The 13,446-nt window shown below is 44.9% G+C and overlaps 1 protein-coding gene across 3 annotated transcripts; it reads left to right on the top strand.

Annotated features, from left to right (window-relative positions):
- Positions 1-222: 222 nt before the first annotated feature.
- On the top strand, positions 223-12,766 carry ANKRD13A (ankyrin repeat domain 13A). 3 transcript variants are annotated; one of them, XM_059863355.1, is made up of 16 exons: positions 223-372; positions 780-932; positions 3,011-3,143; positions 3,266-3,390; positions 3,822-3,867; positions 4,487-4,630; positions 5,024-5,219; positions 5,800-5,866; positions 6,774-6,855; positions 7,537-7,595; positions 8,213-8,349; positions 8,645-8,802; positions 9,229-9,333; positions 9,507-9,658; positions 9,870-9,934; positions 10,704-12,766. In XM_059863355.1, exons 2-16 carry the CDS (start codon positions 837-839, stop codon positions 10,900-10,902), a joined length of 1,764 nt encoding a protein of 587 aa, XP_059719338.1. In that variant the 5' UTR covers positions 223-372; positions 780-836; the 3' UTR covers positions 10,903-12,766. The 3 variants fall into 3 exon arrangements, with proteins under 3 accessions (XP_059719338.1, XP_059719339.1, XP_059719337.1); XM_059863356.1 differs by lacking the exon at positions 223-372 and having other exon boundaries at positions 390-932; positions 9,232-9,333; XM_059863354.1 differs by lacking the exon at positions 223-372 and having other exon boundaries at positions 391-932.
- The last annotated feature ends 680 nt before the right edge of the window (positions 12,767-13,446 follow it).

Here is a 13,446-nt window from a genome sequence, read left to right as displayed (position 1 = left end):
TCTGGTTCAGCGGCGCAGCACTGAACGCTCCCATCCGGGGCTGCGCCAGCTCGCCCGCTGCACCCTCTCGGCGGGGTGACGGGTGAGACGGGGCTTCGGAAGGCTGGTGGAAGAGGCCGCTGTGCAGCAAGCCCTGCCCTTACCCGCCATGGCGGGAGGGCGAGCGAAACCAAGGCCGGGCGAAGGCGGGGTGAGACCAGCCGGCGCTGAGCGCTCCCCCCGCGCGGAAGGCAATGGGACAGCTGCGGGAGGGACGTTCCATCTGTCCTCCCGCAGAGGGGGAGGGGGAGCGGCTTCCGCTTTCCGTGCGGTTGTCGGTGGCTTTGGAGTGCGGAGGACAGCGAGGAGCCCCCCTGCTCCGGCCGCGCTGTGGTTCGTTCCAGCCGTCCCCGGAGGGACAGGGAAGAGGGACGGGGACGACTGAGGGGGCGAGAGCGGGGAGACCCCCGGGAGCGGCGCTGAGGGGGCTCCGGGAGGAGATCCACGGGAGCGGGGGGCTGCCAGGGGCACCAGGAGCAGAGGAGACCCCCGGGAGCGGCGCTGAGGGGGCTCCGGGAGGAGACCCTCGGAAGCGGGGGGCTGCCAGGGGCACCAGGAGCAGGGGAGACCCCCGCGGTGGGGTTTTGCATGGGGCTCCCCTTGGAGAGAGGTGAAAGGTTCCACAGGGGGTTGTGGCCCGGGCTCGCACACACACATACACACACACACCTGGGCCAGGTGGGTGCCAGCAGAGAGCAGAAGCTGAAGGGGTCAGGGCTTGAGTAACCTGGGGTCTCCAGCATCCAGAGAGGGAGGAGTGAGGGGCCCTGGCTGCCCCTCCCCAGGTGTGTGCCGGGATGAGCTCCCCTGGCGGGGCCAGCAGCGCCTTCCCCCTGCACGTCCTGGTGTGGAATAACGACTACAGGCGGCTGGACGAGGAGCTGCAGGAGCAGGTAACGGGGGGCCCGGGGGCTGCTGAGGGCTGCTGGCCCTCGCTGTGCCAGGGAGAAGCACCCTGGTGGTACTGCCAGGAGCTTGAGGGATCCCTGCAGTTCGTTACCTGTTTATTTGTGGTGTGGGAGTGATGTAAGAAGGTGTAGGAATATACTTTTATGTCAGATACTAAACGTTGGCTTCCCATCTGTAAAGCTTTGCTGTGAGCATTCCAGAGCAGCTGTGGAGTAGCTCTTTGGGGGAGTTAGGAATGGCTCAAGGAGAGCAGCTGTGATGGACATTAATTTATTTATTAAAGCAATAAATAGTGTTTATCTTAATGGGAAGTCAACGTGCAGCAAAGGTGGCTGCTGCTGGACATCAAACCAGCCCCCACCTTGCTGAGCACCATCAGTTCTCATAGATTTGTTGCTGCCCAAGATTGAGGGCAGAGTTTTTATATTGGTTGGAATGTTTTCAGCATCTCTGGTAAAAAAAAAAATGGATCATTGTTCCGTGCTGGAGAGTAGAAAACACAAAGCTGTCCCCTCTCTGGGACATGATGACGTAAGGAAATGGCCTGAAAGCTGCAGCAGAGCTTGAGCAGCAAAAATCCTTCTGGCTGAGCTGCTGTGGAAAAGCTCTGACAGGGGCTAGAGTGAGGTACAGTTAATAAGCAGAGCTGATTAATTAATTATACCTGACACCACAAGTACGTGAGCCCAGGACCAGCTGTGCCACCTCCTGACTGTCACCTGCAGCTCTAACGGTGCACCTGACGTACTAATTCCTGCTCAGAGCATGTTCCTGCCCTGGTTCGGGAGAATCTTTGGAATGCACTCACTTTTTATCTAACTTATGTCACCTTCTGCATTAACCAAAATCTTTAACCTCACTGGCACGTTGCTCCTGTGTGTTTATTTCTGACACCTGTGAGAGTTTGTGGTTAAATAGGGATCACTCAGCAGCTCCCACCTGTGGAGTGCTGCTTCCTCCCTCCATTCCCTGTGGAAACCAGCAGTGTGTGAAGATGGACTGTCTCTCTTATTCCCTTTACCTGCTTTTAAACACCTTCTTTTTTCTTTTTTTTTTTTAAGTATTCCAAAGATCAACTTCCCTCTGCTTCTTTGGGATGAGCTTCCTGCCGCTGGAGGGACGCGGGAAGGGATCAAAGGCACCTCCCAGCTGCAGCTGGAGTGGCAAATGGGGTTGGGCATGTGGGGACCAGGGAACAGCAACAAACTCGGTGGGGAGGGACCCTTGGAGCTCTTTGGTGCTGCAGTGTTGGAGCTGCAGGAGGTGGGAAAGTAAATTAATTAATATTCCACCCCAGAAGTGAAGAGAAGATGCTTTAAAGTGAAGCTTTCCCACTCTCTGTGAGATATTCTGACTTGAAGCTGTCAGATAACGCTGTTAACATGCATAATAACCTTCCTTTCTCATTCTGCTATTGACTTTCCCCTTTTCCTTTAGTTATAGATGCTCTTCTGTTTCAAATCTCTAAGCTAATAGTGAAAAATGTGTAAGGTATGAGTATGTTGTGCTTGCATGTTTTGGATATTTGTGCCTGTGTAGTTTATTTTTTATTTTAGTGACTTGTAGAGAATGCCCTCACTCCTCATTGTGCTGTGTGTGCTTTGTGAAACACCATCTGCTTCTGTCCTTTCCAAAAGTGCTGTCCAAAAGCTGTGTTGTATGCCCTGTTGCCTTTTTTTCCTGTTTTCCCCCCATTTTGTTGTACAGTTCAAGCCCTCTGTGGGGTCTCAGGCTCTCGGCTGTCCGTGGGGTGATGCACACGGACAAGAACTCCCATCTCCTCCCGAGCCTTCTGGGGGGAGCCAGAGGGGAAATAATAACAGAAACAGAACTGAAAAGCACCAACAAGAACTCCTGTCCTACAGATTTTGTGTCATTTCATAGACTCCTTTCTGCTTCTCCTTTTATTCACGTGGGGAAGCGAGCCAGCCCCGCAGAGGGGCGGTGCAGGAGAGTTTGGGAGCAGATCCATGGGAATGACAGGGAATGTTTACTCCTGGATTAGCCCTCTGTTTGTACAGGCTCTAATGAGTTCTGTTCCTTCTCTCCTGGACACTGGCAGGATGTTGACCAGCGGGATCCACGGGGCAGGACCTTGCTGCACTTGGCTGTTTCCTTGGGTTACATTGAATCTGCCAAGGTCCTCCTGCAGCACAAGGCAGATGTGACCAAGGAGAATGGGCAGGGATGGACGGGTAAGGACAGCCTGGGGAGCAATCTGGGGTGTCATTCTTTCAGTAGCAGATGTTCTGTGTTTTTATGGGGAATTTTGGTCAGCAAGCAAAGTGACACGAGGCTGTGGTTGGGTTTATTTCAGTTTTGCACGAGGCTGTCAGCACAGGGGATCCAGAGATGGTCCAGCTGATCCTGCAGCATCGGGACTACCAGCAGACCTCCATGACCCTCGGAGGAGTTCCTGAGTTACTGCAGAAAATTAACGAGGTGATGATTTATTGAAGTGTAAACTCTCACTCCAGACTGAATTCTCATTCAAGTAGTTCAGTTGAGTGAATTATTGCAATCAGCTGGGCAATTGTGTTTTGTTCCAACCTGCTTGTTCCATAGTGCTGAGAGACATGGAGGCTTTTCCTTGACTTTATTTAAATCCTTTGTCATGTACTCAAACATTGGAGGCTGAATCTTGAAGGCATTACTGCCCCTCCAGTAAAACAAGGAAGAGCAGCTCCCCAGAAAGCAGCAGGGGCAGGGCAGTGCCTGTTGCTACTTTCAATTTCAGTTTTAGCATTGGCTAATCATTTCTCCAGTTCTGCTTTCCTTTTTTTCCTTTCCTTTTTCTAAAATGTTCTCAGGAAATGCTGCAATGAATGTCAAACTATTTCATGAGGTACTCATCAGATGTTTTCCTTCTGCAGACTCCTGACTTTTATGTGGAAATGAAATGGGAGTTCACTAGCTGGGGTAAGAATCCTGCTCCTTGTTACCAATTCCAGGCTGTAAAAAGGAGTTACAAATGTCCCACAACGCAGGCAGGGAAATATCCGCTCCCCGGAATCCTCCTCTCCTCCATCTCAAAATGACCTCTTGTGCTTTTGTTGCACAATTATTCTTTGTTTCCTATGTGGTTGGTTGGTTAGTTTTTGGTAGTGGAGAATTTAGCTGTTGTTGCAGTTGCTGAAGACTTTTCTTGGGTTTTTTTACCTGTCCATGGCCATCTGATCATGTGTTATCTATGGATGCACTGGTTGTTTGGGAAGTACCTGCTTTTCCCTGAAAGGAATGAACACTAGGCCTCACAGCTGACTAAATATTTCAAATATCAAACTATGAGACTACCAGGCATGGGGTTTGTGCCATTTCACACCCTTCAGTTTGAACAAATATCTTCTTCCTTTTCACATTCATCTTTAAATTAGGCCAGTTTTGCCCTAAGCTGGTTGTTCTTAAAGCTGAAGAGGATCAGTATCTCACCTCCTCTGGAATGGCATTCCCAGGAGTGAGCAATCCCTGTGCTTGAGTTCATTTCCTCTGTGCTGCACCTGTTGCACGTTTTCCCTTTCCATTTCTCCATTTCTCCCAGTGCCCCTGGTTTCCAGGGTGTGCCCCAGCGACGTGTGCCGCATCTGGAAGAGCCGGGCCAAGCTGCGTGTGGACATCACCTTGCTGGGCTTCGAGAACATGAGCTGGGAGAGGGGCAGGAGGACTGTCATCTTCAAGGGAGAAGGTAAAGAGTTCACCTGTCTGCACCACTGACCCCCAAATACTGTGTGAGCACAGTGAGAAATCCTGATTTTACACAAAAAAGGCCTCTTGTGTTTTATGAAGGTTTTATGCTTACATTTGTGTCTTGTAGAGATACTGTTTTATGATGGCTTAACTTCTTTGCTTTGAGTAAATCTGAGGTAAAAAAATTGGTGATGGGGTAAAATGTTGGTATTTTACTGTTTCCCTTCTTTTCTGCTGCCCTACATATAAAATATAATTTTAGTTCCATCTCCAAGTTTGATCCCAGCTGAGTGCAAAAACACCCGGGTTTGATACACCATATATCCCCAGCTTTTCACCTTGGAACACTTGCTGAGTTTTTCAACTTGAAATGTTCCTTTTCTTCCACCAGACTCTGGTGGCTGGGCAGAGCTCATCGAGATCAACCACGATGACAAGTTTGTCACAACAGAGAGGTTTGAGATCTCCCAGCACATGAAGCGTTTGACTTTGGGATCCATGACACCCAAGAGGAAAGACGTGGAGAGGCGCCTCACATCCCCAATTATCAGCACGTGCCTTGATACCAAAAACATTGCTTTTGAAAGGTAAGACAGAGAGTTTCTCTTAGCAAGCAAACATTTTGATGCCATGTCTGAAAAAAGCTTTAATGACAAACTCACAAAAGCTTTGGTAATTAAAACTTTTAGGGCTAGGTCTGAAATTAATTTAATCTTCATAAATCACTAGATGAAGAAATTTGGGTTGGTCAAATTGCCACTATTGCTTGGCAAAAAGTTCCCAGTTTAAAGAAATCAGTGGCAGAAAGCTTCCAGTTTATCATATTGGTGGGATAGAATCATTAAGGTTGGAAAAGGCCTCTAAGATTGAGTCAGTTGCTCACTGCAAATTTGCATTTCACTCAAATCCATGTGGATTGAAATTGATGGACAAGAACTTGTATTTGTTACCAAATCAGACAACTTTCACATGAGTACTTTAAGTAAATATGCACAGTGTGTCTTTTAACAGACACACATTTTTCTTTCTTCATGATAACACCTATTTATCCAGGTATCTGGGATTAATGACCTGTCAAATGTTGTTTAAAATGAGATTTAGAAGAAGCAGCTGGGGTTGTATAAAAATGCAGCTGTGTAGACACTTGTGGTGTTCCCTTTTTGTCAGAACCACATCTGGATTCTGGGTATGGAGGACAGAAAAAACAGAAGGTGTCAATGGTTATGAAGCCAAGGTAAAGCCTGTTCTGTTCTTCTGACAGATTTTGCAGCAAAATGAAGTCTGGCTATGCTTTTTCTGTATTTCCTGACTATTTCAGGTCTTAAAATTCCTATTGGGACATTCATTGTGTTGCCTGTAGAATTGGGCTGGAGTGAGGAACTTCCAGGCTTGTAGGAGGGATGGAGTTTGTGTGCAGGAATGTCACTGGGGGATCAAAGAGGGGAGAGGAGGGACAGAAGAGTCAGCAGAGCTGCCTGCAGTCCTTCCCTTCCAAAGGCTGGCATTTAACTCACACTTGAACACTGCCATTGTTTCATTGGGTGAAAGTTGAGGAACCTGCTGATAATAACAGCACTGCAAGGGACCAGCAGCCATGAGTGGCATCATGAATTCATGAACTGCACCTGAGTCACAGCTGCTTAGAGTGGTTCCTCCTGACGCTGGTTTTGACCTCTATTTCACCTCAGTGAAATATTTTTCAGGGTGGTTTTGCAACCTTGCTGTGGTAGGAGTTTGGGTTCAGAATCAAAAGATTTCATTTCCCCGATTCTGTGTTTACCCCAGGTTTGGGAATTGGTGCAGTAAATTACATTCTGTAATTTAATTCAGCAGAAGAGTAAGGGCTGAGTAGCTTTTACATTTATCTGAAGGTTTTTCCTGATAAGACTGCAGGGCTGTTCAGCTGGACAGAGGGTTCATTAGTGTTCCCAAACTGTCACTAAATACTATTTCTGAGGTCTTACAACTAATCTCTGATTAGAAATCCCTGACTTTCCTTTTCCATTCCCTCTTAAAATCTCTTGGAAATGCTTGTCTGGTGTTGAGGTTGGTTCAGTTAGTTTTGTGTCCATGATGTTTTACTGGGGAACTCTTTTTAACCTGTGCTGCTGCTTGGTTTTTGTCCCTGTGTTTTTTGTAAGGTCTACACGGCAAACAACGTGAACGTGATCACACGAATCAGAACAGAACATTTAACAGAGGAGGAGAAGAGGAGATACAAAGGTATCTTCCCCATAGGAAAACTGGGAATAAATACAACCCTTTGGCTATCTGACACCTCCTTTGTGTCTGAAGAGCTGGGCAGACAGACAAGGAAGTTCTCTCCTTGCTGACTTTGCCCTGCTTTTCTTTGACACGTTCTGTGTCTGAGGCAGCTCATTATTTCACTCTTAACCTACAAATGAACCTAGTTTTATCCCAGCTTTATTTAGAGGAAATAAAAACCCTTCAAACCTGTTGAAAGTTTGCTGACAGTTTTAAAAGGAATACATTCTGCTCTGGAATATATTCCTGCCCTTACTTCACTTTGGCCATGGATACAAGGTTTACAGAGGCTTTGTTTGCTTGGAATTTTTGTTTTAGTCTGTTAATTTCTTCTGGTATTTGAATTAGAGTAATGGGTGACCAGCCAGTAACTTTATATGGAAATTCTCCTACCCTGGGGCCACTGAGGCACTGGGACTCATAAAGGTGTTTGCTAATCATAGAAACCACAGAAGATCTCTGCTCTATTCTGTGTGTTGTACCTGTTTTGGACCATCAGCTGTAGGTCCTGGGTTTGCCTGGTACAGCTCACAGGAGATCTGAACAACTTCCCTTTGGGTGGGAAGCCTGGCCTCAGTGCCAGTTTTACTGCTAATTAATGCTAATGGCTGTTTTTGTTTTCCCTCCTGTTCCCTGAAGCTGATAGGAGCCCTCTGGAATCATTCCTGGGCACAGTGGAGCATGAATGTGGTGCTCAGGTGAGTGTCTGATGTCAGCACAGGTCACTGTGCCAGTAGGAATTCCTGGTGTGTGGAATCACCTCTTGTTTCCTTAGTTTGGCAGCAGTTTTGATTATGAGGTTTTTATTTGCCCTGAGGATGTTTTTGTTTGGCTGGAAATAGGTGAACTTTGAGATCCCTTCCAACCCAAACCATTCCATGATTCCACCTGGCTTTAGAGGCTCCCTTGCTTCTAAACTGTGAAAGGACAGTGGATAATGGATTTGCTGGCTCTCTGTCAGGATGGCATTGCACATTTATAGGGATTTAGAGATTTTGGGTTTAAATTTTCCATCCAAGTTTTGACTTGAGTAAAGGATTTGGAGCCTGGAAATGCTGTGGCTCATGTGTGTCTTTCTAGTTGGTTTTCAGCTTTAAAGTGCCTGAGATTTTTCCTGTCTCTAAAAATTTGGAGATTTTTAACCTCAGTAAAACAGAATAAAACCTCAGTCTAATAACAGCTGGTGTTTATGGCTGGGTGTCACTGTGTCTGAAATAGGGAAGGAGTTACTTCACAAAGGGGTAAGTTAAAAGTTTCTTGTAATAACCACTGTTCATTACTTTTTGGGTTGTTTTTTCCCTCTCTTTCCTTCTAGAGTACATCCAGGACTACAGAGTATGCTGCAACCAACAATCCCACTGCTATTACTCTGGAGGAATACTTCAACCCAGAGTTTGATTTGAAAGGCAGAGACATAGGAAGACCAAAGGAAGTCACTGTTAGAACACAGAAGTGAGAAATACCATTTTAACTATTTCTACTTTGTCTCTTCCCAGTTATCTAATCCCTAGAAACCATTTTTACAAATATCCAGTGTGTATTTTCCCCAGTTTTCACAATTAATTAGCAGAGATATCTTGAAGTACTCAGCTATAATCTATTTTTAATTCCACTAAGTCAAAACAAACATTTGGGCTGGTGCTGTAACTTGTTGGTAACCTCCTGTCACTGACCAACTGCCTGTTTTGCTTTGCATCTGTTCCTAAACTGTGAATTTAGGATGTTTTTATCCTACTTTGTCTTTAAGATTTAAAGCAACCTTGTGGATGAGTGAAGAGTTCCCCTTGTCTCTTATGGAACAAGTCACTCCAATCATTGACCTGATGGCCAGAACCAGTGCTCATTTTGCCAGACTTAGGGATTTCATCACTCTGGAATTTCCACCAGGATTTCCTGTCAAAATTGGTAATTTTTAGCAATTATTATTGTAACATCTTGTCCATTTTCCCCTCTTTGGTTTTACAATATATTATTAAAAAAAAATACATTGGCCTTTTAATTGTCTCACTGCTACCTAAAACATTGTTTTGTACATCTGAAGTCAATCGAGAAATACCATTTGAAAGACAATGTCATTTCTGTGACAATGAGCTGTTGTCAGCCCCTTTCCTCTTAGCTTCAGTGCCTTAAATTTGGCAAATCTAATTTTAAATAAGAGATTTAGAGATTGAGCTAAATGAATAATAAATAAATAATAAATAACTAAATAATAACAAATAACTAAAGCCACCTTATTAGTGAGGTGAGTTCCTCTGTGCTTTGTCATTATAGGAAGCTGCTGTGGAAGCAAATATTTCTTCTCATTTTGACAGAAATCTTGTACTCTTACAGAAGTTCCCCTGTTTCACGTGCTGAATGCCCGAATTACTTTTGAAAATGTCAACAGCTGCAGGACAGCTGAGAGAACCTCTCCTGGAGGTGCACAGAGTGATGCAGGTAAGGGATCCCACCTTTTTACATCCCTGTCCCTGGAATGCACAGAGGAGGGAGAAGCTGAACTGCAGGGAATGGAACAGGGGGAGCTGCAAGGACATTGATCAGAATCTTTGCAGTTCCAGTTTGTCACAAACAGGGCACAGTGTGGTTTTAACTTTATTTGGCTTCTCTAGGTGCTAATTTCGAGGTTGACCAGTCGGTGTTTGAGATCCCCAAATCCTACCACATCCAGGATGATGGCAGGAACATCCACGTGCAGGATGAGGATAATGAGATCATGCAGTTTGCCATCCAGCAGAGCTTGTTGGAATCTGGTGCAAATAAAGTAAGTCCTGGGGTCTGTACAGTGGCAGCTTGGGCAAGGACTGTGCATCAAGAGCTGGAGGAAACCAGTGTAGGATCAGTTTTTCTGAGAGTTTAGAAGATAAAAATAATGTATTTCAAAGAAGAAATAAAGGTGGTTTAAGGGTTACTTTCGGTGGGTTACTCTGCAGATCTGATAACTGCTGTGGAATTGTCTCTTTGCCCATCTCTAGGAATTGGAGATGCTTTCCAATGGAGCAGTTGCATATTCCTCAGACTTCAACATGCAGTATCAGAAGTAAGTTTTTTTTTTTCACATCAAACCTTGCAGTGACAGAGCAAAAAAACCCCCAGCAGTACCAAGAAGCAATTTGGCTTTTTTTTTTTTTTTTAATGTATATGAGCAAATGCACAAAACTCGAGGTTTGTCCTTGTGCTTCTTCTACCTTTTCCAAGAAACAAGAACTCCAAACTGGGCCTCCCTGGTTTATGTTGTGTAGTTCTTTCCAGCTGTGGGGCTGGTCTGTGCACACAGCAGATTCTTTACCCAGCATATAAACCCAGTCCTCCTCTTCTGCTCTCAAAACTCTGAATTTGGTCCCTCTGCATTGAATCTTTGGTTATTCGAGGCTGTGCACTTCAAGGCAGATCTTCTTTCTTTTCAAAATCCTTATCTAATCCTTAAAAACGTAGATTTAGTGGACACTAAAAATGGGCTCTGGTGTCTGTGAAGTCTTTCTGCAGTTAAGTGTAAAGAAAGCAAGAACTGAATCTTCTGGGTTCTTCTATACATGAAAAATCCTTTAAACAAGGTGAGGATGCTTTTAGAGGCCCATTGAAAATACAACTGTTGGTTGTATCTATGAACGATTCAAAGGAATCCCTGTTTGTCATTGGGAATTTTACAAGTGTTGGAACAGCTGCTCTCATATCCTCAAACTGTTTTCTCCCCTCTGGGAGAGATTTTCAGGTTTCTGAGTCTAAAACAGTTGCCAGGAAGGATCATTGCAAAGAATATGAGACAGGCTCTGTCTCTTTTACTCCTCAGAGTTGTTCTTTTCCATCAGGGCACTGCAGGAGAGCTTTCTGTCAAGATCAGGGAACTCCCACAGCAGCAGCTCCAGTGAAGCCTCCAGCTTTGAGAAGGACTTGCAGCTTGCCATGGAATTGTCAGTGAGGGAGCAGGAGGAGCAGGAGAAGCAGCGTCGGGAAAAGGAAGATGCAGAGCTTCAGCAAGTTTTACAGCTCTCTCTTGTGGAAAAATAACTCCTAAGTGACCTCCTGAAGCAGGGATGACCAAATCTGTGTGAAACTGGAGATTGTCAGAGCTGTCAGTCTGAAGACCACTCCTGGATTGCTTAAGGAAACATTTTACTGCCTTCTAAGTTGGCATCAGCTGCAAAAACCTGATTTACTTTTGTTGGGGGAGTTGTAGATCACAGGACTCCACATCTGGCTCCCCAACCATGCAGTCTTAGCTTTGAAGGAAATGTTTTTATCTAAACTTATTTATTGAAGAGCAGATGGAAATTTTGCTTTGAATCAGAATGTAGGATTGCAGTAAAGCTTGAAAGCCTGATTTATGGGGAGTTCAGGAGGGAAACTTCATTACTTACCAAAGAAATACTCATCTGCTTTATTGTTTCTTAATAATTCAAAGCCATTGCCTGTTTTTCCAGCTGTTTCATGGGAGAGCATCTCCCTGCCTGTACACACACAATAGCTCTTCATGCTGACAGATGTTTTCTGTTAGTTTTGTTTAGATATGGTTATCTCTCCTCTAGTTATTGAGAGTTTTGGCTTAAGAGGGATAATTTTATACTTGAACAGCTCATCCAAGCTCCAGATTAAACTAGTGCTTTCTGAAAAAGGACAAAACAAGTAGCCAGTAACATTTTAGATGCTGAAATGGGACCATCTGTCCAGTACAGCAGCAGTTTCTGCAGTGATTCCAAACCAGCTCGTTCCCCTGCTCAGAGAGCAGCAAGAAATTAAGGCATAGATACAGGTGCTTCTTTGGGATCTCTTGGTGTGCATGGCTGAGTGTGGGTGCTAAATGCAGCCAGGAAAAGAATTCAGGGGAGATTTTCATGTATCCTTATTGGAAGAGTTTAATTCTGCAAGGGAAACGTGTTGCTTTTGAAAACCCCAGCGCTTGTCCTTCATGTGAATACATCTATTTTTTTACCTGAATATTTTTATTGATTTTAAACCAAACCACTAGGCCTACACTCATCAAACTGGTCTTGTAAGGATTCCTAGGTCTGTTTTAACCAGCTTTCCTCAGGTTTTTGGCCATACAGGATCTTTGTAGCTCTTTTATCTGCACTCCTCTCGGTGTTTACAGTACTCACACTGTGACTCTCAAGTGCACTCCACAGGTACACGATGAACAGCCACAGGAAAGCCTTACACTTGTTAAATGTGAGCAATATCCCTCTGCTCTGGCTGGCAGGGCTGGAGGAACCTTTGGTACAGCTACTCTGAGCTTGCTCCTAACACTGCTCCTGTTCCTCTGGCTGAACAGGGCAGTTCTGGGTGACCAACTATTAATTAACCAATGTAAAATCACTATAAAATGGACTTGATCATAACCAGTGGGGCAGTTGGAACCCTATTTTAAACCAATAATCCATTGTTTTACATAGGAAATTATTACAATTCCTTCAGTGTACACTAGGACTGGCCTCTCCACACTGGTTTTGTTCCCTGGCACAACTTGCATCCCTGAAAACAGCTCCTGGGTGCTGCTGGAATGGGGACTGTCCTGCACAGGGGCAGGGGGCTGGGTTGGGATTTCTTTCTTTGCAAAGGGGATTCCTGTGACTGTCACAGTTGGGAGAAAGGAAGAGGCCTCGTGTTGAGCTCCTGACAGGGTGGGAGGTAGGAGATGGAGCCGTGGGCATTCCTCCAGTGGGAATAAAGAGTGCTGTTGCCTTTACAAACCCGCCTGCCTGGCATTGCCTGTCTTCTGCTAAGCTTTTCAAAGGTTCCAAGAGGGGTAAAAATAGCATTTTTCAAGCTGACTTGTTCTAGTTTTATATTTAAACTAAAGAACATTGAGCACTTTCAGCTGAAGTTTTGTTACTCTCCTGCTTCTTAGTCTGGGACTATAAAATAAATTGGATTAGCTTTTGGGTTTTTTTTTTTTTTTCCTTTCTTTGACATTTGTATCATTCCAGCTAGAACTAGAAGGTCCTGCTTCCCTCAGCCAGGTGCTGCTTCTCTTAAAGCCTGACTTAACCCTTTCAGTGTAAGATGGGCATGCTCTGTGTGCTGGAAGAAAAACCAAAGGTACTGCATATTACACCACACACAGGTATTTTTTCTCACTGTAGTTGGAGTTTGGTTTTTGTTTGTTTTTTTTTTTTACTAATTATCTGTCTTTTTGTACATTAAAGTGACATTATTATCTATGAAGTTCTCCAAGGTAGTTCTGGCTTAGTGTGAATCAGACAGAATCTGCAGAAGCACTTTTTGGACATTTTCAGCCAAGTTTTGAGTCTCCCTGTCTTGAGAAGGGGCAATCAGTACAACACAGATGTTAAGGCAGTGAAAAGCAGGAACCCCTATTAATTGCTCTCTGCAGTTTCTTGTAAGAGAGGAGCAGAGTTCTGAGTGTGTTTAATATTTAAGGCCAAGACTGTTGTGTAAACAGAGTCCAACCTCTCTCTCTGAGGCAGCTTGAAGCTGATGTAGAAAAGAGAAGCTCAGAGTTACAAACAACTGCAGCTTCTTCTAAAACTTAAACCAGCTTTAAAAGTTCTTTAGGTTGATGCTGTTAGCGCCTGGAAGCAAGACAGTGTGCTT

Source organism: Haemorhous mexicanus, chromosome 19 (assembly GCF_027477595.1).
Source record: "Haemorhous mexicanus isolate bHaeMex1 chromosome 19, bHaeMex1.pri, whole genome shotgun sequence".
Classification (NCBI taxonomy): Eukaryota; Metazoa; Chordata; class Aves; order Passeriformes; family Fringillidae; genus Haemorhous; species Haemorhous mexicanus.
This window is presented reverse-complemented; position numbering and strand designations above follow the sequence as displayed.

Excerpts from the sequence above, each read along its gene's own strand:
- ANKRD13A (XM_059863355.1), top strand. The coding sequence starts at position 837 with ATGAGCTCCCCTGGCGGGGCCAGCAGCGCCTTCCCCCTGCACGTCCTG. Across the intron at positions 4,631-5,023 it reads TGTCATCTTCAAGGGAGAAG|ACTCTGGTGGCTGGGCAGAG; the intron begins GTAAAGAGTTCA and ends TTCTTCCACCAG. Across the intron at positions 9,935-10,703 it reads TTCAACATGCAGTATCAGAA|GGCACTGCAGGAGAGCTTTC; the intron begins GTAAGTTTTTTT and ends CTTTTCCATCAG.